The sequence below is a fragment of the Mytilus californianus genome, unplaced genomic scaffold (assembly GCF_021869535.1).
Source record: "Mytilus californianus isolate M0D057914Y unplaced genomic scaffold, xbMytCali1.0.p SCAF_12, whole genome shotgun sequence".
Taxonomy (NCBI): domain Eukaryota; kingdom Metazoa; phylum Mollusca; class Bivalvia; order Mytilida; family Mytilidae; genus Mytilus; species Mytilus californianus.
In genome coordinates this window covers 29066066-29092228 of record NW_026262604.1, presented here as the reverse complement: position 1 = coordinate 29092228, position 26163 = coordinate 29066066, and the positions used below count along the sequence as shown (strand labels likewise).

The 26163-nt window shown below is 31.6% G+C and overlaps 1 protein-coding gene across 3 annotated transcripts in view; it reads left to right on the top strand.

The window, feature by feature from the left end:
• The first annotated feature begins 11398 nt into the window (after positions 1-11398).
• The window catches only part of LOC127721650 (metalloproteinase inhibitor 3-like), a 69882-nt gene continuing 55117 nt past the window's right edge, over positions 11399-26163 (top strand). The window contains exons 1-6 of one of the 3 annotated variants that reach the window (XM_052228428.1): positions 11399-11476; positions 12714-12852; positions 16003-16082; positions 18222-18333; positions 20647-20777; positions 24995-25210. In XM_052228428.1, the coding sequence (XP_052084388.1) occupies positions 12738-12852; positions 16003-16082; positions 18222-18333; positions 20647-20777; positions 24995-25132 (576 nt within the window). In that variant the 5' untranslated portion in view covers positions 11399-11476; positions 12714-12737 and the 3' untranslated portion in view covers positions 25133-25210. Of the gene's footprint in view, positions 11477-12713; positions 12853-16002; positions 16083-18221; positions 18334-20646; positions 20778-24994; positions 25211-26163 lie in introns of those variants that run through there. The other 2 variants (XM_052228429.1, XM_052228430.1) reach the window with 2 other exon arrangements.

Genomic DNA, 26163 nt, shown 5'->3' with positions numbered 1-26163 from the left:
AAGTCAAACTTCTCCAATCTATTTTGATAGTTCATTCTTATGTTGTGCTGCTACATAACTGTTCCAGAATAGTGTGAGGGTTTAGTGCTCACAAAACAAAATGATGAGATGTGGTATGATTGTTAGGTGGACAGTACATTAATGGAGAACTAGCAAGCATATGTATAACATTTAGAGACAGAAAATGGACGGAATTATTGTAAAAGTACATTGGAAATTGAATGCTCAACATTTGAAATTTATGTCCTTTCATGTTGATTAAAATATACTAATGTCAGTTGTTGTCATTTACATTCTCATAATGATATACCGCCTGATAACACAACAATACTGAGGAGGTTGAAAAGTCTCAGTTACAACGTTATAAATGTTTTGATGGAAAACGTTTATATTAGTTTGACTAAATCCTTTCCGCTGATGATTTTTTCAGTTGGATATTTACCTGCATTAATATATTTTGACAATATACTTTCCGCTGAGGATTTTTTCAGAGGACTTTTCCGCATAAACATTAATAAACACTTTCTATAAGATAAGGGCGATGTGGAAATCAACAATGAATAAAGCCATACGGTGTTGTAAGCTAAGAAAATCCTCTGCCTGAAAAATTTCAAACAAAACTAAACAATTAACGAAAAATAAATATACCAGACAGCAATCAACATTATTGCAACATATATACGGGTGGCATTGCCTGTTTGAATCAAATTGTATGAATTGAACAATATTTGCCCAAACCTTCAACCAATTCGGCAATGAGGTCAGGAAAATTGTTAGTAAACTTTCTGTTGTTATATAAAAAATAATAATAATAATCTAAGAAAATGAGACAGCAATCCAAAGAAACAATCAGATATAAATGATATATAGAAGTCAACAAGCACTAATCCAGCTTCTATATAATATGTCAAATATCAACTGAAATGATCGATCCAGAAATTTGGTATTGATAATTCACTTGAAAACCAACGATATACTCCTGTTCATTATTTATTTTGATATTCGCCATTTTCATTCCGACATTGCAAATATTCGTTCAGTTATTCACCATATCCAAACCGAAAATACAAATAATTAAGAAAATAAGCATGGTTATGTCGAAAAATTTCAATTTCTGCAACCAAATGACATATGTGAAAATGAATACAAAAGAGGAAATAAATATCAAAATTGCATTTCTCAATAAGGATACAATTTGCGAATTTTCTTAACATGCTTAAGGCGAAGTGTACGTAATTTTCTACTCCATAGATGTTTTTTTATTTCTCATATGGATTCTTCTTGTAAAAATAAACCTAAAAATAAATAGAAAAGAGGATGACCGTTTTCGTTTTCGAGGTACGAGCTGTTGAAATTACAAACATGACATGTCAAAATTACATAGACTATATATTTATAAATATAGAGAAAATCATGACATTTGGCAAGAATTTTTACATGATAAAAATATTCTTTTTTATAAGTCCACGGAATTTTTTCCAAAATTAATATATGATTTAAAAATGATCGACAAATCGATTGATGTAAAGAAAGTCTTTAGCAACAGCTAGTTTTCAAGATATATCCTGTGGAAGATTAATCATGAGCGGACGTTTTTGATGTCTGCATTGACGTCGCTATGCAGACCGTCTACGCTATAACATTGAGAATGGAAATAGGGAATGTGTCGGAGAGACAACAACTCGACCAAAAAGCAGAAAACAACCGAAGGCCACCAATGGGTCTTCAACACAGCGAGAAAATCCCGCACCCAGAGGCGGGATTCAGCTGGTCCCTAAACAAAAATGTGTACTAGTTCAATAAAAATGGACGACACACTAAACTCCAAAACATATAAATGAACTAAAATTAAGAAAACATACTAGACTAACAAAGGGCAGAGGCTCCTGACTTGGGACAGGCGCAAAAATGCTGCGGGGTTAAACATGTTTTGTGAGATCTGAATCGTTAATCATAAATAACCGTAAACAATCTGAAAGACGGTTTAATAAACAACCTACTTCGGAAAACCTTAGCGATTTTCGTAATTTTCATGCAAAGGCAGGACGGACATGCAAACAAGCTCGACGTTCTTCATAGCAAAAATTTGTCTCGGAAATAACATCTCGCACTCCGATGACAAAAGTATTGAACATATTCAAAAGATCAAAGGTAAAACTTCAAAATCAACGGTCAAACATTTAAAGGAAGGCAATATTTTATTAACATCAGAAAAGGATATTGCCAACAAGCTATGTGAAACTTTTACGAAATCTTCTTCTTCTGACAATAACAAAGAAGATTCCAAGAAATTTAAAAAAGAAAAAATAAATCAAATTGAACTTTAAATCGAAAATAGGAGAAAGTTACAATAAACTTTTTTTATTGGAAGAACTTAAAACATCTTTATCTAAGGCCCATGACACAGCTTGTGGTCCTGATAATATCCATTATCAACTGTTGAAACACTATCCCGATTCCTCGATAGAAGCTCTTCTAGAGCTCATAAATAACATCTGGGAATCTGTTGATTTACCATCTATCTGGAAGCTTGCAACCGTCGTGCCTATTCCAAAACCTAATAAAAATCATATGGATCCTATAAACTATCAACCAATTGCTCTTACTAGTTGTGTCTGCAAAACGCTCGAACGGATGGTCAACGATCGCCTTGTATGGTTCCTGGAATCTAATGGACTTTTAGCCATTATCCAGTGCGGATTTTAACAGGGCCGTAGTGTTTCTTGATCATCTTGTTCGATTTAAATCATTCATCCGTAATGGTTTTGCAAAAAATGAGCATGTAGTTCCCGTCTTTTTCGACCTTGAAAAGGCCTATGACACTACTTGGAAGTATGGTATTTTGAAACATCTTTTTGATATGGGGTTGAAAGGCAATATGCCAAATTTCATTTCAAATTTTCTCTCTAACAGGCAATTTAATGTTAGAGTTAACTCAATCATGTCTGATCTTTATGATCAGGAGATGGGTGTCCCTCAGGGGAGTATTTGGTCTGTTACATTGTTCAGTTTAAAAATTTCTAGTCTTCTTGAAGTTTTAAAAAGCAATATGGAAGGTTCTTTGTACGTTGATGATTTCTTCATCTGTTACAGAGGCCACAATATGAGTATTGTAGAACGTCAATTACAATTATGTCTTGGTAGAATTAAAAAATGGGCTTCTGAAAATGGTTTTAAGTTTTCTGCTTCAAAAACCGTCGGGATGCATTTCTGAACAAACGGAAATTACATATTTGATCCTGAACTTTACTTATACGGAAACCAGATTATGATGGTTGATGAAACCAAATCTCGTAGTCTTATTTTTGATAGAAAGTTAGAATTTCTTCTCCATATCAAAATGTCAAAATCAAAGTGTCTAAAAGCTTTAGATATTCTAAAAGTTGTGGCTAGCACTGACTGGGGTGCTGATCGAAACATTTCATTAACGTTATATAGATCATTCGTTCGGTCTAAAGAGATTATGGCTCCATTGTCTATGGCTCCGCAAGGAAGTCATACATAGAAATTATCGATGCTATGGATAACCAAGGTCTTCGTCTTTGTCTTGATGCATTTAAAACCTCGCCAGTTGAGAGCTTATATGTAGAGGCCGACGAGCCTTCGCTCTCTTATGCTGTCAAGCTTACGGAATTTCCAGACAACCCTGCCTACAACTGTGTTTTCAATCCCATTTATGAAGATATTTTTGAAAAACATGAACTAGTTTGTGATATCGAAAACCCTGGTGTAATAATGTATATATAAAGTAATTCTTATAAATTGTTATGCCTTGCCGTATTAAAAGCGCCAGTGTGTATCAGTCATTTTGCTATTTATTACTAATGCTTATATAAAAGCGTTAACTGTTCAATTGATTAGAAAATACGCTGACTATTTTCCTGGATAATGTTTCCACCGCACAAAAATGCAAATCAGCATAATAAATGTACTGCGAGTGATGAAAGACAGTTACTGTAAGCTTCCAATAGTCAATTGCAATCATTCTTACACTTTCATCTTTACTAAGTTAAACAGTTGTCCATACCTTTTTTGAAATGCTTGTTTTGTATTGATTTTTTCGAATCAAATATTAAAAGTTACTGATCGAGTTTGATTGTCCCGATGACAGAATAACGAACCCACATATTTTAATCAGTAATAACACATAATTAGATTGAAAAACTAAGACTCATTTTCTGCATCTTTTAATTCTCACCATTTTCAATGCTTTACATTCGAGATATTGATCGCACTCTGGTCTTCATCTAAACAATTTTTGACTGGTTCACACACGTACATGGGACACAACTCGGCCATTTCAATTCACCAAAGTTTCTGTCTCGATCGCTTGCTCTTTTCTTTAACTTCATGGCAAGGCACGATATATTGTGTGCTGGATGAAAGGAGTTGCAGTGTTAAACGAAAATATTTATAGAACCATTATTTGTTCCACATGCACGACTGAAAAACTTAATATTATTTTGAATTTGTATATGTGTAATATGGTCAAATATAGAACCCGCATCTAAAACTTTAACAAAATAGAACCGATTTGACTTTTATTGTTTAACTTCCCGTGGCACATATTTTATTCAAATTCAACAGGAAAACATAGACCTAATGGAATACTTTATGATCGACCGTGGCTTACTTAGTATAAATGCAAGGGGACTATTTATAATAGTTTAATATGCTATACCATTTAACCTAGTACATTGCTATATGAATTGTGCCTATAATGAAAATAGATTGATTAAAATTCTAGTTTAATTTTTACATAGGCGATAGCGAAGAGTATGTTGAATTTTGCAGTAGCATTTTTGTAGAGTTTATGAAAATTGAATAAACATTGGTTTTAAAATTGAGAAAGAATAAGTCTTTAAAAATCTTTAAAAATGCAAATGTCTGAACTCATTTGACCTCTCATTCCACCAAATATTTATTGAATAACTCAAGATTTACCATGAATATAGGCAACAGTAGTATACCGCTGATCGAAACTCATAAATCGATAGAGATAAAAAAAAAAATCCGGGTTACAAACTAAAACTGAGGGAAACGCATCAAATATGAGAGGAGAACAACGACACAACAAAAAACAACATTAAAATGTAACACACACAAAAACGAACTATAATATAACAATGGCCATTTTCCTGACTTGGTACAGAACATTTAAAAAAAAATGGTGGGTTGAAACTGGTTTTGTGGCATGCCAAACCTCCCGCTTTTATGGCAACGTCAAACACAACACCAAAACGACAACATCACATGACAGGACCACAATACAAATAAATGGGAGAACATATAGGACAAAGAAACACACGAATTATAGCTAACAAAATGTACTAGGCTTTATCAGTGCTTCGGTACTGACATGATTTATAACAAACCTTTCTAAAATTGTCTGTTGATAATTTTTTAAATTATCAGCAACTGAGGATTAAACACCCTTATAAATGATTATAAATTTAGATTTTACTTTCACAAGAAATTGCGGACGGAATATAAGACACCTGTTATTTTTTTGTTCTTTTGAATAAAGTATAATGGTCAGGTTGAATGACATAGGTTTTTTTTCAATCTGAAATAAATGTTAGGGTGTTCGTGCTCAATTTTAATTGTCTATGTAGAGGACGGACTCTGATGGTTCTTTTTTGTCGTCTTCGTTCTTCGGCTTGTAAATGTTGCACTACTGTTCGGTAATACCCTTAGTATCTTCTTACTTTTTATAGAGATAAACAATATGTCCTAAAACTTTCAATTGAATTCATATACTTTATACTCAGCCTTGTGTCGATGTAAAAACGAACATACCAACATCCTTCTAGATCAACACATTCACTCACTGAGTATCATAATTATTAAAAACAATTATTGCGGGGTCATTGCTGGTTGGATTTTAACTTTTAATTTGGTACCAATTAAAACAGAATGCCACAGATTTGTGTATTTGGTTATATTTTTGTTGGGAAGCGTTTTCATTTTCTGATGATATAAACAAACGTTTTATTTTCTACCCTCTGTAGTGTGTCTGAAACGGTAACAAAGGTTTAACTAAAATAGATTTCGGATTGGAGTCATTCTGATCATTTCTTTGAAGTCTTCAGATAGCACAGACATCAACACGAAGTCATTTCTCGGTTGTATGCCTACTTTTCCTTTTTTGGAGTAAGGGAGATAACTTGGTAACTAACGAAGCACGTTTTCTTATCCCTAATTCTGCTAGAGGCTTATATTTCGACTTAACAAATAAATATCAGGAAATAAAAATGTTAAATTTAGGAATGAATTAGAACTTCCAATGTAATTTTCAAAATAACGAATGTAAAAATTTATATCGAAAAGTGAAATCATTCCCAAATAGCATTTTTGATATAACAAAATCAACATACATGTGTAGTTAATGTCTGAAGGAGAATTTCCAATGAAATATGGAAATAACGAATATCAAAATGTATATCGAAATCGGAAATAATTATTCTATGCATGTTTTAATAAACAATTGACACTGGTTAATGTCTGAATGAAAATTTACAATGGCAGAATCAAAATGGCAAATGTCAAAATTAATATGAGAGAGAGAAAAGACAATAATTGATTTTCAAAATTGTCCATTGTGTATACATTTTGTGTACGTATTATTACTGACTTGTTAAATTTGATGGACAGAAAGGAAAAAGGAAAGTTGTATCCAGTGATGATCTTGATGATGCGCACATTAACATATTGTATTGTACGCTTATAAATTAATATACATTTCCGATTTTGAATGGGAGGGATGTGTGTAAACTGAACTTATAATAATGCTATATTTGTAAAATCTACCTTTTTACAATCAGCTATCGTGTATGGTAAGTCTTTACTTATTAATGAAATTTAGTACCACATTAAGCTGGTTTGTTCTTTTTAAGATCTAAACGAAAGAGTAAAATGTATTTACAAAAATATTGTATAACGGGATTTCATACCAAATTTCTTATACGCGGACGATGGATAAGTATTCTTAACACTTGCAAAAGGCGTGCGTGTTGCTCATTAACTGTTTGATAATGCAATGATCGATAGAAAAATGAGGAGGTTGAGTATACACGAAAACAATGGCATATTCTTGTACAAGTACATCAACAAGGTCAGCATTTGTTTCTTTTTATATGTTACAATTTATTTGTATACAAGAAATTGTATGTTTAAGGACATTTTTGATAGTCTCACTACTATTTGTTTTTCAACTTGTCTCGTTCCGGTTATGTTGTATATCAAATATATATCCGAACATCGGCATCCTGATTTTTTTCTTTAGGATTCCTAAGTGTTTGACCTTGATTGACGTGCAACCATATTAGCTACACGATGTATATCATAAATTTCTTTTTTTTTAAAGTTTTCATCGACTTGTGGTACTTAATTACCAGTTTTTTTTTCTTTTTGTATGAACTGTCCAAATGTTTTATTTTAAAATCTTTAGGATCAAGATGAATACAATAGACTGTCCACCTTGGACACCAAAGAAAAGTGCAGCATATGGATCAGTAGTATTTTAGACATGATCCAAGTATATTCTTACAGGTAAGGATGAATGATAATATTTTGTCTTAAAAGGAGGAGCATAATTGGTCCAAAAGCTACTAAAAAACAAACATATATTTCTTCAAGCCAAAACCACTATTTCACTTAAAAACAAACTAGTGAATACCATATCGTATACGTTTATTGGAAAATTTAACCGAAATATAGAAAATACATGAGATTGAAATAGTCTCCAAAATCTGCTTAATTTTTCTATAATCATAGAGCAAAAATGACAGCCAATAAGATTAAATGCTGTCAAAAGATATGTTTAAAACATGATTTCGTAATGCTTTACTTGGCAAGTATGTCATGTATGTATATTAAACGAAAATAACCCTTTTATAAAAGTATTGCGTTCGAAGCGCTATCCTGCATTTACCTTCATCAAGAACGGTCAAACATAATAAATGCTAATTTTTATTATATCGTATTCCCGCTTGGAAGCGGAAGTATATTCATGCACATGTAAACAATTAAAACATGTTAAAACCTATAACGTAGAAAGGTATTTAAAACTTTGTTGTATCATGAATTTTTGGTCAAGTTCAATCCTTCTTATACCAAAGTCAAAACGATGAATAATTGATAGGAGTCAACATTTTCCAATGATAGTATGGCAACAAAATGTTCGTCAATAATTCTGATTGTAATTGTGAATACAAAATAACGACAGACATTTTTTTCTCATATTTAGTATCCATGATGGAATATTGAGCCATAACCTATGTGGATTTCAAGTCAAATTCCAAGTAAGTAAGGTCTTATTAGGCGGTTTAACTGGTGAATAAAGGAAAACTGTCACTGTAAGGTAAGTACAATAGGATTTTACACTTTAGTGTCTTTAAAGGTAGTGTAACTTACATGAGTAAATATTTCAATAACTGTTTTAATACGATTTTCGAAGTTTGAGGATTAAAGCTGTAAGATACCAACGTCATGTTGTTTTCTTTTCTGCATTCATCTGATCATTGTATGGTGTACCGTTTCAGTTATCGAATATAAAATATATTAACAATTGATAAATATGTAAATCTGACTATCAATTAGGCCATGATGGCATTTTTGAATTATGTTATAAAAACAATTAACACCATGGAAACATTTCTCATTCGTCGGCAATGTTAAGTAATCATGTCGTCAAAACTGATACATGATGTAATTTTTTCATGGGATTGCAGGTATATCAATGCACACACATATTGTTTTTAAATGTTAGATTGTAATTTATCTGAAGCAGATATTCGGAAGGAAATGTTCATGCGAAAGTACATGGTGTTTATGACTATAATGGTCTAAAAACTAGTGTTATTGATAGAAACAAATACTGAATTTTAGCTTATTGTTTTTTGTTTTTACCCTTTGAAATAAATTGAAGATGTTTCAATATATTTTCTTTGTAACGTCATTGTTGATTGAAGGCAGCAAACGCTGTTGAGAAACTGGCACTTTACAGTCATAGCAAACGATTACAATACAAAGCGCCAAAACATGATTATCCCTAAGGGTAATTTGAAAAATAGAATAATAATCTTGAGATTTTCTTATTTCTGCAAATTAGTTATGTCCTTTAGTCAGAATTTATTAATCTTTTTTTTAACGAGTTTATTCATAACCTCAGACAAATACAGGTGTGCAAGAGAACAATATAATTAAAAACATAAAATAATACAGGGCGTGACAGGACAGACAAAACACAAATACATAGTATGTTATAAAAGACATTTGATGTAATTAATTAAAGCTAATTAGACTAGTAATACTGAATTGATTGAAAACACCTGCTTTAGCTATGATGCCTGCAGCAAATACGTGTAATATATAAAAGCTAAATCATTATATGACATAATAAAATATTAATTAAAGTTTTGTTTATACATTGTATATTACTAATGCAAAGAGAAATTTTATGTCGACAACTTTATTTTACTTCCATGCAGTCCAAAATGAGATTTTAAAAAAATATTTCCGTCCAAAAACATGTTCTCTTTAATAGCTAAAATGTTTTACCAGCGTATACTAAATATATCATATATGAAATTTAACAATCTCTCGGAAGTCATCACAATGTTCGGACCTCAAGATTATTTCCTTGTATAATAAACCTGTTAAGTGCAACCCTCTCCCCAATCAATGCATTGCCTCTTCAATAATAGGCGAAAGGATGTAATACTACAATGATCAACAATGTGTAAATCATATTTATTTCACAAACAATGACATTGTGAATCTGCTATTATAATGAAAAACACAGTTACAATACACATACATGTATATAATAAACCAAATGATTGTTTGATACAAAATGCACTTGAGAAGATATCCTACTCCCTGAAATAACTTTTCGAATGTCATACGATACTTATATACTTATTGCAAATTGGTCGATCATAACAGTGTATGGTGTTCCCAGCTAACTACCGATGTTAACGTGTAATGACAATTGTTTTATTAGTTATACAGTAGGTTTTGAACTTAAATTCAGACACTGCTAGAAGTCTTAGATCAGAACCATATGTTGATTTTAGTGGAAAATCATTTTATTCCCAGAGGGCCCGGCAAATATGTTTATTTTCGTTTGAATGTCCTTTTGGTATCTTTCAACTCTATTTTGAAAAGAGCAGTTTACCTTTTAATTCTCAATTATCCCCGTTCTGCATGGGTAACTGTTCTATATTGTACGTGGACTAATCTGTACTTGTTCATATGAGAATCACGTCTTTTCTAGTGGTTTAATTAAACTTATATTTGAAATAACATAGACGCTTTTGAAAGCAGAAAATCGTGTCCCCTCTAAATATATGTGTTTTCTTCCATTTGTAACGATTTGTTTTGTACTTAATATTGTTATTTTTGTTATTTTTCTTAACATTATTTTATTGTTTGAAATTAGTTCTTGAACTAGTACTATAATGTGTAATATTCATTAATAACAGATTCGCTTTCTCAAAACAAAATTAACAAAACAAAAAAAAAAACAACAAAAAATAACAAAAATACCAAACTCCAAGGAAAATTCAAAACGGAAAATCCCTTAAGAAATGGCAAAATTAAAAACTCACACACATCAAACGGATGGAAAAAAACTGTCATATTCCTGACTTGGTATAGGCATTTCCTTATGTAGAATATGGTGGATTAAACTTGATTTTATAGCTATCTAAACCTCTCTCTTGTACGATAGTCGAATAAAACTGAACTATATTGAATACAATGTGTGAGCAAACCAAACAGACATAATAGATAAAAATGTAAAAAATTGGGGTACAGCAGTCAGCAATGTGTTATAATCTTAATCACTATAAAACAAACAACTATGTCAACAATGAAAAACAAAACAGCATACAAACCATAAGATACGGATGCTTATTTGATCTGAAAACAACACCTTGGTTCCGTTTAAAAAGGTATCGCATGTATCAGTTGACTTCAAATGGATATATTAAGAGTATTGAACATTTAAACGTTTGTGTCAGACATTATGAGTTCTAAAGTTTTTTAGGCCAAAAAAGTTCCAATAAACAGAGTTGTAATGTACATCAAGTTTTGAAAACTTTATATTATTTTTATCCGAATTGTCGAAAAACCTGTAGATCAGATTCGAATAAACCTTTAAAATTTGCTCAGTGCTGTAATAAGTGGCAATTACCAATATCTAGATTACAACCGGTAGATTTAGAAAACAAAAACCACTCACAAAATAATTGTTGTACGTAATATAACCGATTCTAAAATGTCAACAAGATCAATTAAGGACTTTTATTCTAATTACATATCTTTACATGATACATTTACGTAATTGCTCAATTTTGTATCTTATTATAGTTAAGTATGCCAAAATAGCTGAACAAAATAGTATATATATATATAGACAGATGCAAACTTGTTTGGCAATACAAAATTCAATCGGACCAACACATAACAGGTAAATAATTGTTTTCTTATTTCCTTACATTTTTGCCGTTTTGAAGATAGAAATTATTCTGTGAAATACGTTTCTGTTGCATTTCAAATGTAAAGATTGCACTTTTTCGGGTTAGAAATTCTGATGCTGTTTACGACCTCTTTATGGACAGCAACTACATTCGCCTTCAGATTACCTTGATTCCTGATGCATAAACATCTGTAGTATATTGCAATTTGATTTGCTTTTTTCATGTTACACATGTAATTTGTACAAAGTGGAACTTACGATTTTATTCCTTACATATTCCGTTTTCCTTTTTGTCATGAATTATCTTATATTATCTTTGTGAATTTTTATATGTGTCCCAAATTTAATGATATACTGACCATGTTCCTTTATCTTTGTATATGCTTGTTATTTTTGGGGGAGGGGAGTTTTTATGTCGATAAGTTGTGTGGTGTCTGTTAAACTGTTTAATGCATGTGTAATTTCTGTTATCGATTGTATATACATTAATTTTGTGGTATGAGAAGTGTTTATCTTCAATTTTTCGTCCCATCCTATTTTTTGAAGTAGCATTATGATAAACAATACTTCAAGATAGAATATGCAAAATATGTAAATTATAAACTGTTTGAAACATCTGCATGTATGAAGTTTTTGTAAGTGTGTTTTATGTCTACAATATCTGCTTAAAATTATTTAGAAGGCCTTCCAAATATATTTCAACATATACGCTTTTCCACCCTAATTCTAAAATTCTAATTCCATATGAATGATAATTTTTTCCAAGATTTTTAACATAGTTTTCATTCATTATAAATCTACAATTTTGGCATTAAATGAACGCTTAAATATCACATTGTTGTAAGTTTCTTATTAACAATGAATAAAAAGATATAAGAAATTAAAATAGGAGAGCATATGTGAAATATTGTTCAGATCAGCGGTACATGTGTTGGTACAACTAAACTTCCAGAAACCAGTGCGCTCGTATATGATGTTAAAATTATTTTGAGTTTTCAGTGCAAGTCTAGGTAAGGTATAGTTTTTACATGAAATAATTTTCACTTTATTTTAACTGCAGACAAAATAACTATGAATGCTTGACATACCAGGATATAATGTAAAAAGCCATGGGCTATGAATAAGTAGGATAACTAGGTATTCATATACCTAATTTCGTTTTTAGGCTTTGATATACATGTATGTCAATTTTCTACATTCAATTATTAAACCTTTTATTTTTTGCCAGTTCAACGGCCTCGATATTTACAAAATGAGAACCAGGATGATGTGTTCAAGTTTTCTGTTGATCTGTGTATTCGCAATGTCAGAGCAATGTTCATGTCCAATCCCGTACACACAGCGAATAATTTGTTACGACCCGATAGGTAAGAGAGTATTGTAAACAAATCTACAAGACTAATTTTTTCGCGTTTAGTCTTTCTAACCAATTTCGCTGTTAATTTCTTTTCTGGATATTTGTACTTTGTTGATGTAGAAACGATGATTTTGGTTCGTCTCGCAAAATTTGTTGGTTTTACATTATCTTATTTTATGGTATGTATGCTTTCTGTATAGTTTGAAAATGAAACCATGATATTAAATAGCTTGAAAATAAGTCTATAAATATTATTCATGTTCACTGTCTGAAATACACCATTCCTTTGTTTATCATGTCTATGGCCTCTGAAACATCTGAAATCGTCTAGCTTGTCTTTCATGTTCTGTTTATTTTGGTCTTTAAACTTGAAATTTCAAAAGATATATATGTATTATCTTCATCCGGCATTTCAACTATCATTACTTTTGAATTAATTTCAATCATCATGATCAAATCCCGAAATGTGTAACATCTACTTGAATTTTAAAACCCAAGCGTTTATAATAATACACATTAAAAATAAATTTCGCACATACCCATGTGATAACAATATTATTATGCGCTTTACATCCTTGCTGGAAACTTTATGTAATTGTACAGTAAATCAAAATTTTATTTCCAGAATATTGTTTCAGTTTGGTTAAGCAATTCAAAATGTGTCCAATTTACCTTCATTCCAGTAACGACGGATCTTAAGCTTAATATAATTTGCTTTAATTGATCAGAAATACGCCAAAGTACATCACTCACATGAAGCTATCAAACTAAGAACTCAATTGAACATGTTGACGATAAGAAGATCTATTCACAATTTGGATTGAAATAAAGAGTAAATGTAATAGTGCACACAATTTAGAAAGCACGGTCAAATTTTGCTGGCTACTACAAGAAGCTAGCTATCGCAGCTAAGTCAAACAAAAACAATTCGAAATCTTAAAGGAGAAGGTCCGGTAGGGCTAATTTTGGCCTAAAGTTTGAAGTACATCTGATTAAGTATTTTTGACACTTAAATGTCTATTTCAGTCGAATCAATTAGTTTATATGAACCATTTGAACTGATTTGGTTAAAATAAACGAAATTCAAGCTTAAGTATGCAAAATCTAACAAATATGGCATAAAACATCACTTTTCAGGTGTTTTTTTTGTCTAAAATGTAAGTGGCTGCATTCGTGTTTATATATCATATGTATTATTATAAAATACAACATATATTTAAATATCAAGAATGAACACAAGTGTACAATGTAGCCACTTCCATTTTAGACAAAAACCGTCTGAAATTTAGCCCAAATGGTAAAATTGTGACGTTTTCAGTAATTTTGCATCAATTAATGATGCTAGTATATAATGCATGTGCATTGTATTATAAAAAAAACAACCCATATTTATGAAACAAAAGTATTCCAATTCCCAGTAAATAGCTGAGAGTTTACATCTTTATCAAATTTGTAAAAATGCTATATTTTGGGTCTAGCAGGACCTACTCATTTGTGTGCTTTTTAAAATCGTGCTCAATATATTATTAACGTAACGCGTGTTATTTCATTTTACAAGGACTGATTATACTTTATATATGTCCGACTTGAATTTGAAAAAAAGGAAAAAATAATAACAATAAAGATATAACATAAAAGAGTAACATTCGCAATAAAAATGTTATTTAAGTTTCATTTCGTTTCTCTATAGATTAATTATACTAATGTTACTAACACTGTGAAATGTAGTTTTACGTATGGAGCATATGAAAAACACAACTTTTTTAAATCTTCGACGAAATGTTGACAAATGTAACCACATTTAAAATATCAAATATATTTACAAAAAAAAAAAAAGAGATGTAACTTAATTTGTTTATTGTTACTTGTTGAATTAAATGCGTATTCAGTTATATCGAGGTGTAAACACTCATCAAAGATACCAGGTTGAAAGTGTGGTACGTTGGACATGCTCGTAGTCTACAAGAGACTAGAGACTCGAGTCAAATCAATGCGAAGTTGAAGATAAAATTGAGAATGGAAATGGGGAATGTGTCAAAGAGGCAACAACCCGATCATAGAACAGACAACAGCAGAAGGTCACCAACAGGTCTTCAATGCAGCGAGAAATTCCCGCACCCGGAGGCGTCCTTCAGCTGGCCCCTAAACAAATATATATACTAGTTCAGTGATAATGAACGCCATACTAAACTCCAAATTGTACACAAGAAACTAAAATTAAAAATAATACAAGACTAACAAAGGCTAGAGGCTCCTGATTTGGGACAGGCGCAAAAATGCGGCGGGGTTAAACATGACCAGACTTCAATTAAACTGATTGAAAGATTATGTCTTCATCGTATGAATATCAGGCACAATCCTTCCCGTTAGGGGTTTAGTATCATACCATCATAACATATTTGAGAAGAACATAACCCGTGTCATGCCAACAACTGGTTTTTAAATAAATGTGTTTAGTGCCGATGCAAAGACCCTATAAGTGAATCAATATTAACGCCAAAATATGCAATCTTTAATGACCTGACAACAGTATCGTAACTATATCCCTTCTTAATAAGTCTATTTAAAGATTTTGTTAGCTGCAGAGGTGAATACTGACATTTTTGTGCTTTATAAAGAATATTTCCATAAAAAATTGGATGTGAAATACCTGAACGTGTAAGAAGTCTGCATGTTGAGCTATATTTACGAATGATGTCCTTATACCGAAGTTGAAGAGCATTAAAACACGAAATTCCAAACCGTTGTACCAAACACGGCTAAGACAATCTTTAAAAGGTTTACGTTGTTTTTGAGATAAAAGCAGTCATTGATGTTGCGTTTATTGAAAAAAAACAAATGACTTTTTAAATCACCTGATACTGTTGTCTTCCAATCAAAAAGATTGAAAATTTATAATACAGGGGAAATATCTAATTACATGAATAATAATGTTAACATGGAGTGGCAGAGCGGAAGGCACAATTATTATACTTCAGAAGCACAATGTGTTTTAGCAGATATGGAATTCGTTTTAATAGGGGGTTAAAGTAATTACGATTACAACTGAGAAAGTCACTTCGGATATTTACGTCCTTCTGTTTATTTGTCTTCATATTGATCAAACGATCTAAGCAGGTACAATCGCATGAATAAAAGATAACTTTTGCTTCTATTTCAGTTGTTGAGGCTAAAATTGAATCGTTTTCAGACGATGATTATGACACCTACTACCAAATATCCGTGACAAAATTCTATAACGTAAGTATATACTTAAGAAGTTATTTTTATCGTCATATACTTGTAAATGTGGAGGTCAATTGAAAGTATAGTTTTTTTAAAGTATTATTGCGGTTCATTTTTTTATTGGTTTTTGGTTATTGTTTATATTTTGGTGGGGTTGCTACGATATATCCAATTTCAGATTTTTCAGCATTCATTTTGTAGACATGGTCGTGGTAATTATATCCATTTACATTTGAACAGTTCCAATTATATTCCTCACTGGAAACTTGTCTTTCAAATCGCGATTTCTGATATTAAAAATGGCATTATAAAAGTTTCCATGAGAGTGAAAGGTTACACTCACTATTTGTAAGGACCAAGTTTACATTCATCAATTACTGCAGCCGAAAACCTAACAGATTACACCTTAGTACAAATACTGTGTTTAATGAAAACAAATCTGACATGTATTAAAAAACCGCTTTTTCTGTTTGTTGCCGAAAACAAAACAACGAAATTCAGAAGTTTAGTATAAATAGAAACTATTGGCTATCAGCAAATATAATGTATTAGGTATACAATAACATTTTATGAAATATAAATCCAGAATTAAAATATATGAATGACTATTTTACAAATATTACATCCAATAGAAATTATGATTTAAGAAAATATAGAAACTTCAGAGATGACGACGGATATGTTCCAATTGTCGTAACTACAATGCAGTCCTAATTATTTTCGAATAGCATCATTCTATTTGACTTATCATCAAATTTCTACGATTGGTGCATTGTGTGTAACAGAATCACTTCTGGTTTAATTGGGATAACTTCCGCCTCTCTTCTTTTTCTCGAACATATAACCTTTATACTTGATTGATATATATTGTATTGCAACTTCAAAAACTGCAAAAACCTTAAAAAAGGAAAAAACTGATAAAAGACCAAATGGCTTTACTGATAGGAATATTAAAATCAATGTTTAGGGGGAAGTTTGTAAAAACCAAGTAAATGAATTTATAATAAAGACAAACGTTAGTATATTAGAAAAAAAAACCTTCATTAAAAGTTTGATTTAAAAAAAGGTAACATTGATAAGGGGTATTCAAACTAGTATGTCGATGACAAACTGGGAACGGTTTGGTAAATAACTTAAACAAACTAAAACAACTAAAGACAAACACCAGTATACAAAATATAACATAGAAACGGACAATGAGGAGCATAAACCACTTCAAAAATCGTCGGTGATCTTAGGTGCTCCGGAAGGGTAAGAAGATCGATAAGAAAACCTAGTATATAGAATATTTATTAGAATCAAGGCAAAAATAGTACAAACATCAAGCTTCATACTATTTGAAACAAAATTCATCAGAGGGAGTTATGAAAGTCTGGCTGGGGGTCACAGAATAGAGAATAATTAAAATAGAGAGTAGAGAATAACGGGTATAAACAATAAAGTATTAAAACAGTGTGGTGTTTTCGTATAATAAAATAATGCATGATGAGCTAAAACAATAACAACTAGAAAAATGGTAAAATGATTTAAGGTGGTACCAAAGACTGGATATATAGCAGTTTGACAAACACTTCTGTTGATCATTGAGAAGCTTAGTTTTTCCTGAACAATAGGACATGATTAAAACGTTCAGCTGATATTTACAGAGTTATCTCCCTGTAGTGTTATGTACCACCTTACGAATACAGAATTGAAGATTCCACCCAATTGAGGCCTTCGGTAATTACCCTAATAAAAATTTTATTATTCAGCATAAATGTAGAAAATACAGCATATCATTTTAATCTTTTGTGTAAATATACAAACAAGGATACCTACCCTTTGTCTTTCTGAGAAAAGAAATTACATCTTTTAAGAAAATTAACAACTTATTAATAGATTTTTTTTAAATAGGAACATTTCACTTTTATTTCTTTCTACAACTTATTTTACGTTCGAAACTTGACTACTAGTACTTCAATCGGGTTAGTTCAGGTAATTGTATTAAATTTTGAATAAGAGAGACTCTCAAAAATCAACTGAACATTTGTCTATAAAACATGTAAAAAATTTATGATAATCCCTGTTAAACAGGGATAAGGGGTAGTCATAGATGTGAGATTATATAATCTTTAAAATTATTCCATAATTATTTTTATAATTTTTGTTCAACAGGGGAAAGGGGAGTATGATACATTGACCAACAAAACGACACTGAAGACACCAAAACAATCTTCAGCATGTGGACCCGTAATTTTGAAAGTAGGATCAAGCTATATTCTCTCAGGTAAATGTATTCTCTCAGGTATATGTACTGTCAATGTTGAGGCATGATTTGCCATATCACGATGTTGAGCAGGCTATGTAATGTTTTAATAAAGCGTTTACTAAAACTGATTTTCGTTAAAAGCATTCAAAACATTGAAGGTTCAAGCAAATTATAGCGACGTTATTTCGGTTTGTTATTAGAATGAAATCTCCACAATTCTTTAGGTGCAGGAACGGCACATTTGTTGTTGGATATATTTTATACTTTAAAGCCTGGATTCACTTACATATTTTTAGAACATGGTATATAGGTTTGGTAGGTTTTTATACGATTTTTGCAGGTGTTTAGGCTACTCAATTTTGAAATCTTGATTGGTTTTCTTTTTTCTGAACTTTGGGTTCTATTATGTTATAATAATACAAATGCATAGACCTGTTTAAATTGTAACCATCTATTAATTTTCTTAGAGTATTACTTTCGGTACACGGCCTATTGTCACCAGATTAGGATAAAATTTAAACAACGATGACAAGGGTTCTGATTCGCTCGTCCTAACATACTAAGCTATATTGATTGTTTCGCAAAATACTGGATAGCATATTTATCTACAAATTTTACAGTGTCTTTCTATATGTTCTATCTATTTTAATTTAAGTATATCAAGTTCAACTAAAATAATGGAGAAACACGCTAAAATGAGTTTTACATCGTAGTTTTAGGGTTTTACTCCTTCTAATAAGTTTTCTAATTGCTTTTCCTGTACTTTGAAATTGATATTTTCTGCTTTTTTCAAACAAGGAAGATAAGTTCAACGTTGAAAGTTCATTCTGTATAAAAGAAGGAAATGAAGTATGATTGCAAATTAGACAACTATCCACAAAAGACCAAATAAGTGGATGTAAGCAGTTAAAGGTAACTCTACCGCCTTCGACAATGAAAACACACATAACGTATAGTCGGCTATAAACCGCCACGACGTGAAAAATGTTAAACAATTCAATAGGGAAAACAACCCCAAGGGTGACTTGGGAATAGAAGTATGGTCACCATTGGTGTTCCTACGACCGCAGTAAAACCCTCGCCAAAGTGGGGCGTCCGTTTGGCTGTGCGGGATGTAAACATTTGCAGCAACGTCCGTTCAGAATGGGGACATTAAATCCGATGCCTCGTTTAAAGAGAGCGTCACGCTCTTTGCATGTTAAGAACCCTCGCAACAACTCTTTGACGGGTCCGTAGGGGACCTGTTGCAAGGCTAAATTTCTGTCCCTATCCAATATACCCTCTTTTCCCGGACGGCCTCATTACAACACCTACCAATTGTATTTATTGTTGAGTTGATCTCGTCCTGAACATGCATGAAATATTTGCCACTGGACCTTAAGCGACCAACAATCAATCAATCAATCGTATCTGAATATACGGGCATTATAAATACCATCGCCGTAAAAATTAGGATGAGATATTCCGCTTTTAATAAGAACTCTACAGGTATACCTAAATTTTCTAACCAAATCTTTTTATCTATGAACATGATGAAAACAAATAGTTAAGGTTTTAATTAATTTGTGGTAACGAAATCCCTGACTTACTAATTGGTCAGTTAGACATAAATAACGTTTAAGGAAATCTAAACCTCGATTACATACAAGGACATAGTGATCAATTTGTGAAATATGAAGGGGTTAAAGGCACATCACCGTCAAAAAAAGGAAAAATAAAAAATCTGGAACGATAAATCGTCTCTTTTGTCTTAAATTTAGGTATAGCGTTTCCCGTGTGAAACTTAAATACCTTAATCTAGAAAAGGACAAGTATTAATGTATGTCTTAGATTTACTTAAAGAAAGTTCCTTTGGGTAAATTTTAGATTTACTTTAAGAAAGTACCTTTGGGTAAATTTTCGCAGTAGAATTCAAAATGTCTTGATTATTTAAAAAGCAAAAATATTATCAAGGTAACGGTCAGTGTTTTTGGATTTATCAATTAAATGCAATTTGGACGGATCTTTACTTAGTTTGACCATAAACTTTGATTCATAACAATACAGGAACAAGTCTGCTATTAAAGGGGCGCAATTGGTGCATTCATTATTTCAATGTTTTTTTTTGTAATACTAGTTTCCACCTTGACATAAATATTGGTTACTGTTATCCATAATTCATGTACAGTTGTGCTTAAAGGTAGGAACAGTCGTCAGGCGAACATATACATAGTGATTTTTCGTTTTATTAAGGTATTCATTTGGATTACCAGTTAAAGGTTATCATAATCAATTGATTTTTTTCATTTTTTGTACTAATACGATGGCATTGTCTATTTTTACACTTTATAGTCGCTGTATATGCTGTATACGGTAACATAATGCATCATAACTTATGTGAACTCCAAGTTGATGCTGCAAGTGCAACGAGCACCTTGTTAGAAGGCATTGCTGGAAAATATCAAGAGAACTGCGATTGTGAGGTATGCTTCTTTTATTTAAAATTGAGAATGGAAATGGGGAATGTGTCAAAGAGACAACAACCCGACCATAGAACAGACAACAGCCGAAGGCCACCAATGGGTCCTCAATGCAGCGAGAAACACCCGCACCCGGAGGCGTCCTTGTTATTGATAAATCTCTCCAACAACTCTTTGAGGGGTCCGTAGATGGCATGTTGCAAAACTACATTCTATTCCTTATGCAATATAAACTTAAGTCCAAATTCTCCGCCTCTTATTCCGGTCGACCCGTATTAATGTACTTACCTATTGTATGTTTTGTAATTAGTTCTCGTCCGTAACATGCATGCAATATTTGCCACGGGACATAAATCAAATATCAATTATTCAATCAAATCTTACAATACCAGAACATTTGAATGATTATCAATTATTTTAAATTCCCTTTTGTGGCATTTCAACTGAGTCTTGATTTAAATGACGGGTAACTATTTCATAGGAGTAGACGCTTAGGTGCATAGTTCATACAATTCTATTAGTTTTCTTTCTTTTTTATATTAATCTGTACAATAAAACGAGATTTCGGAGTTATGAACATCACTATACTATTGTTGTTGTCTTTTATTTGTTACTTTCAGTTATGTATTTTTAGAAAAAGAATTATATGTTTATTTCCTAATTTTTCAACGGTTTCTTTTGAAATAACTCAATCTGTAAGAACAAATATAGGATAAATTATTACAACTACTAGTCGATACCATTGCTGGTGGACATGTCCATCCCAAATTTACAATAAACATGTATCAGTTTCGTATTTAATAAGCTAGTGCTCACTTGAAATAGCATTGATGTGCTCAAGTGTTGCAACTTTACTGTTCTTAGATATTAAAAGTGTTCACTAAAGTTGTTTGATAGATTTTGCACACAATTTTTGGAATAATGATTATAACAACACTTGTGCATTGTTCTTCAACTTCTTTGTTTATTTTATCTTCCAACTTTTATTGTTAATGAACACAAACAAGTTTTGTGGACATTTATATCACTGGAGTTTCCATTTTGTTTTCGATCTAAGCATCAAACTGAGATAGTTGAAATAAATAGCACATGAGGTCATGTCAATGATATGTGTTTTAGGGAGCGAGAACAGATACTTTATGTGTTAATATCTTCAGAATTCCTATACAACATTTAAAATTTAAAGATATTTGCAACTTTGAACAGCACTGTTTGAAACAAATTAGTAATTTGTGCTTTGTCATAATGATTTTAATCTAATAATCAATATCATGGCATTTCAAATTCAATATAAAACATTAAGAAACGCATGACTTTTATGTTGTATCACAATGTAATAAATTAGAGATGCCGGGATTGTAATTTAACAGTTACGGTCAAATGAAAACACTTGGCAGATCAAATTAGTAACAAAAATGAGGAGCATTGAAAACAAAACGGTTGTGCAACAGTTGGCTATGGCCATCTTTGCTTGGGATAGAATATTAAAGTGGTTTCGAATGCTTTCGACATTAAATGAACGTCATTTAAGCAATAGCTTATTCTAATATGACGTTTTTCAAACGCTTTGAGTATACACCTGTGGTAAAATATGGACATATTGATATGTCAGCTGATCGTCAATGTCATGGACTGTTCCAATCTTACTCCAACGTCGTTTGCTTATTATGAATGGGTTATCCGAGGTCAGAAGGTGTAAATGACGTCGTGGAACGATGACATAAGAATATAAGCATTCTACGGTAAAATGCACGAATTTGAATCTGAAAGTCGTCAAAACACAAAAATATAAATAAACGATGATACGATTTAATTTATTGAAAGCCCATTTTCCTAAATAAAAGTAAGATAATCAATCAACTTTGTCCAAACCTGTCTTTGATGTAATTTTAAATCATTTAAGCATGTCACTTATTTAGTTTCCTTCGTATTTAACGTCAATATTAATAGTGTGTTCAATTATGGGAACAGCAAACATTTTCTTTCACCTAGAGCGCGTCAAAACAAAATAATTGCTTGTCCTATTAGATCAGAAATAATTCATGGGGCTTGAATTTATATTTTACCACGGTTCGGCCCTTTATGCCGATATTTTACCCATAACTATCCCTCGTGGTAAAATATCTAGCATAAAGGGCCAACCCGTGGTAATTCACAATAAATTCAAGCCCTCAAGAATTATTTCTTAAATATAAATTCTTACGTCCTTTAGCACAAAAAGCAACATAAATTTTACAGACATACTAAACATCCATAAAAAATCAGACGTGGTCATACGTTATAACGAACGTTTTACAGAAGAAAAACATACGTTGAGTGTACAAATAACGTATGTTCCACGAACGAAAACATGGTGACCAAAATAAACATAATATTAATATACTGGTAAATAAGGTATCCAATTACTTTTCACTCGGGAAAATCGATATTATAAGTTTACCATGCGTACAACATCCGCGTAGTAACAAATTTTATGCATCCATGGAAATAAACATACGTTTATCGTACTTGAAACAACCCTGTAGGATTGATTGATTTCTGTTTGCTTAATGTGCAGTTGCAAATATATCATGAATGTTCAGGACGAAAAAAAAAATTAAAAAAATACAAGAGGTAGGTTCTTTAATAGATCGACTTGGATGATTGGGGTTCTTGTGTAGAAGGTTTAATTATAATTGTTGTGCGGATTATATGACGGTCAAATCAACAGTTCAGGTGTAATACCACCATTGATTTTCCTCTATTAGTCTTTGTTAAGTTTGCACTTTTCAAAAAAAAGTGCAGGATTTATCTTTGTTTCAAATAAAGTAATACTTAGCATGAGTAAAGTTTTATCCTGTCGAATACTATAGACAAAATTTAACATGACATTTCATTGCATATAAGAAAATAACTATCACTGGAAGTTAACCAATCAAATTTTCACCTCTTTTCTATCTGTGTTCAAGCTTTAGTAACCATGTAGCCTCAAGTTTCCAAAATATTTTATAGAAACACCAAATAAAAATATAATGGTGCTTAGAAACACCCAAGATATATGTTTATCACCCAGAAATTTCTTACTGCAATGAAATGTAGGATTTATTTCCTACAACCGTCAAATTTTTTTTCGACCCTTTTTCGTATGCAACCGGATGCTACGTACTATGATTTGGTGGTATTACACCTAAAGAAGACTTTTTTGTTGAATAAACTGAATGTGACTTTTTTCCTTTGAAATACTGGTTATTTCAAGCAGTTCTGTAAAGTTTTGACATAATCAGTTCAATAGTTTGAGAAAAATCTAGCAAAACGACATCTACAGCGATTCGAGCAAAATTTCTTCTAAAAATCCAAATCAAGCCGCATCATGATAGAATATAGTATGGACCAATACATGATCAAATATTTATCTCATCTGGCTACAAACAGTTGAATATGATACAAAACATGACTTTAGGATGATAAATACCACTAATGGACCTGTTTGTCTTCATTATAAGGTCTCTTTTGGTCCATTTATACCTCTCATTTCCTTAAAATGTCAACTTTTAAGGCCAAGAAATAAAAATTTAGGGGTAACTTTCACTCATTTGTGATAGAAATGTTATAATAAACGAGAAATGGAAGTACTCAAGCTGAATGAACTATCCATATAAAAGTTTACTGACTCCAAGGAGGTTTCAGTAAGTCCTTATGGAAAACTTTAATTTACGCCGCGTTCCAGAGAGGGACATATAAAGCTTCCCTTTTAGTGAATAATTTGTTGTTTCTGCTAACATTTCGTTTACTTATAACTATATATTTATTAAAGTATTAGTTAGGAAAAAGTTTTCTATTATAGCAGAATATAAGAAATAAGGACAAAAAGTCAGAAAAAGCTCCCCAAAACACTGTCTATGACTTGCTTTGTCTACTAATATTCATGGTAGAGTCATATTTCAAGGCAATTTTCTCATAAAATGTGTTTCTGAGACTCAATCCACTCATTTTTGTAATATTTCACTTAAATAGCATTACATTTTAACAAATTGGAGTACTCACAAGGTCAAAGGTGCATGAGCAGCTTTCAATATTAGGTGTAATACCCCCATATGATTTGGTGGTATAACACCTTCAGAGGAAAAGGAATTTACTAAGACAACCAAATGATTTTGATATCTTGATAATGAAATATAAAATTAATGTTCCAGACAACATAACTCAGACATAAAGCAAGCTGTTTTGTTTTTCATTTTTAGATTCCAAATATGTATCAACCTCCACAATCGGGACCACGGACCAAAAACCAATGTGGAGGCTTTCCTCGATCATGTCATTCCTATCATACCATATGTGCCAGAGATGGTAATGGTCAGTGCAATTGGCAAAATTGCTAAAGAAAAGTGACTCAAAAGATCTTCGTTTTTATAATACACTGAATTATTCTACTATGAAATAAACAAACATCACAATAATAGTATTTAAATCTAAGATTGGAAATATATTCATAAATGTATCCTTATTTTTTATGAGCGGTACTGAGGATGATTTTCTGTATTTCATTTCTGAAGTTTTTATTGATAATTCTATCCTCCATTCAGATAATTGCTTTCATAGATAGAGAGAAACTTTAAACAGTAAAACTGATCAACACAGTATGCTCTTCTCATAAGTCAACAATAGACTCCTTATTGTAGTAGCTGTCTTTGAATGGCGAATTGTCAGAAAAATATGAGCCATAAGTTATTTGGGCTAATCGTCAGTTGACTTTTTATAAGCGTTAACCCCCCTTTTTGAGGGGTCTGTTGTTTTCCATGTTGTATTTTGTTTACTGTTGTTTGTCTTTTGGTCATTTCTTTTTTTTTTGCCATGGCGTTGTACGTTTATTTTCGATTAATGAGTTTGAATATGCCTTTGGAATTTTTCGCCTTTTTTTTAATCGAACTTAAATATAAAACAAATAATAAGTATACTTGCCATCGAGACAACTACTTGTTTGAACAGGAAACAACAATTATCAGCCAGACAAAATCTACAAAATTATCAGTCTACTCATCATAGGAGTTACTGTTCTTGATTTTATAACAAAAACAACAGTAGATAGTGAGAGAGAGCTGTAAATAACAAAATGGTCAACAAACTTAATTTTACATACTAGTACAAGTGACAGTGATTGAAGTCGTCAGTTATTCGTCAAAGGCGTCATTGTCCTTACTCTTACTTTTTTGTCATTTTGACCTTATATATTGAAACTGATTAGCAACATAAGATCTATACATGTGTTAATCTGAATAAATGTGTTCTTCATCACTATGTGTACCCATTTGGTGTTTTTCCTTTTGTTTTTCAATATAAATTGGATACACAAAAACTTAGTATAACAACTTTTATCAGCAAAACAAAATTTTGACAAACAATTTCCAGTAGT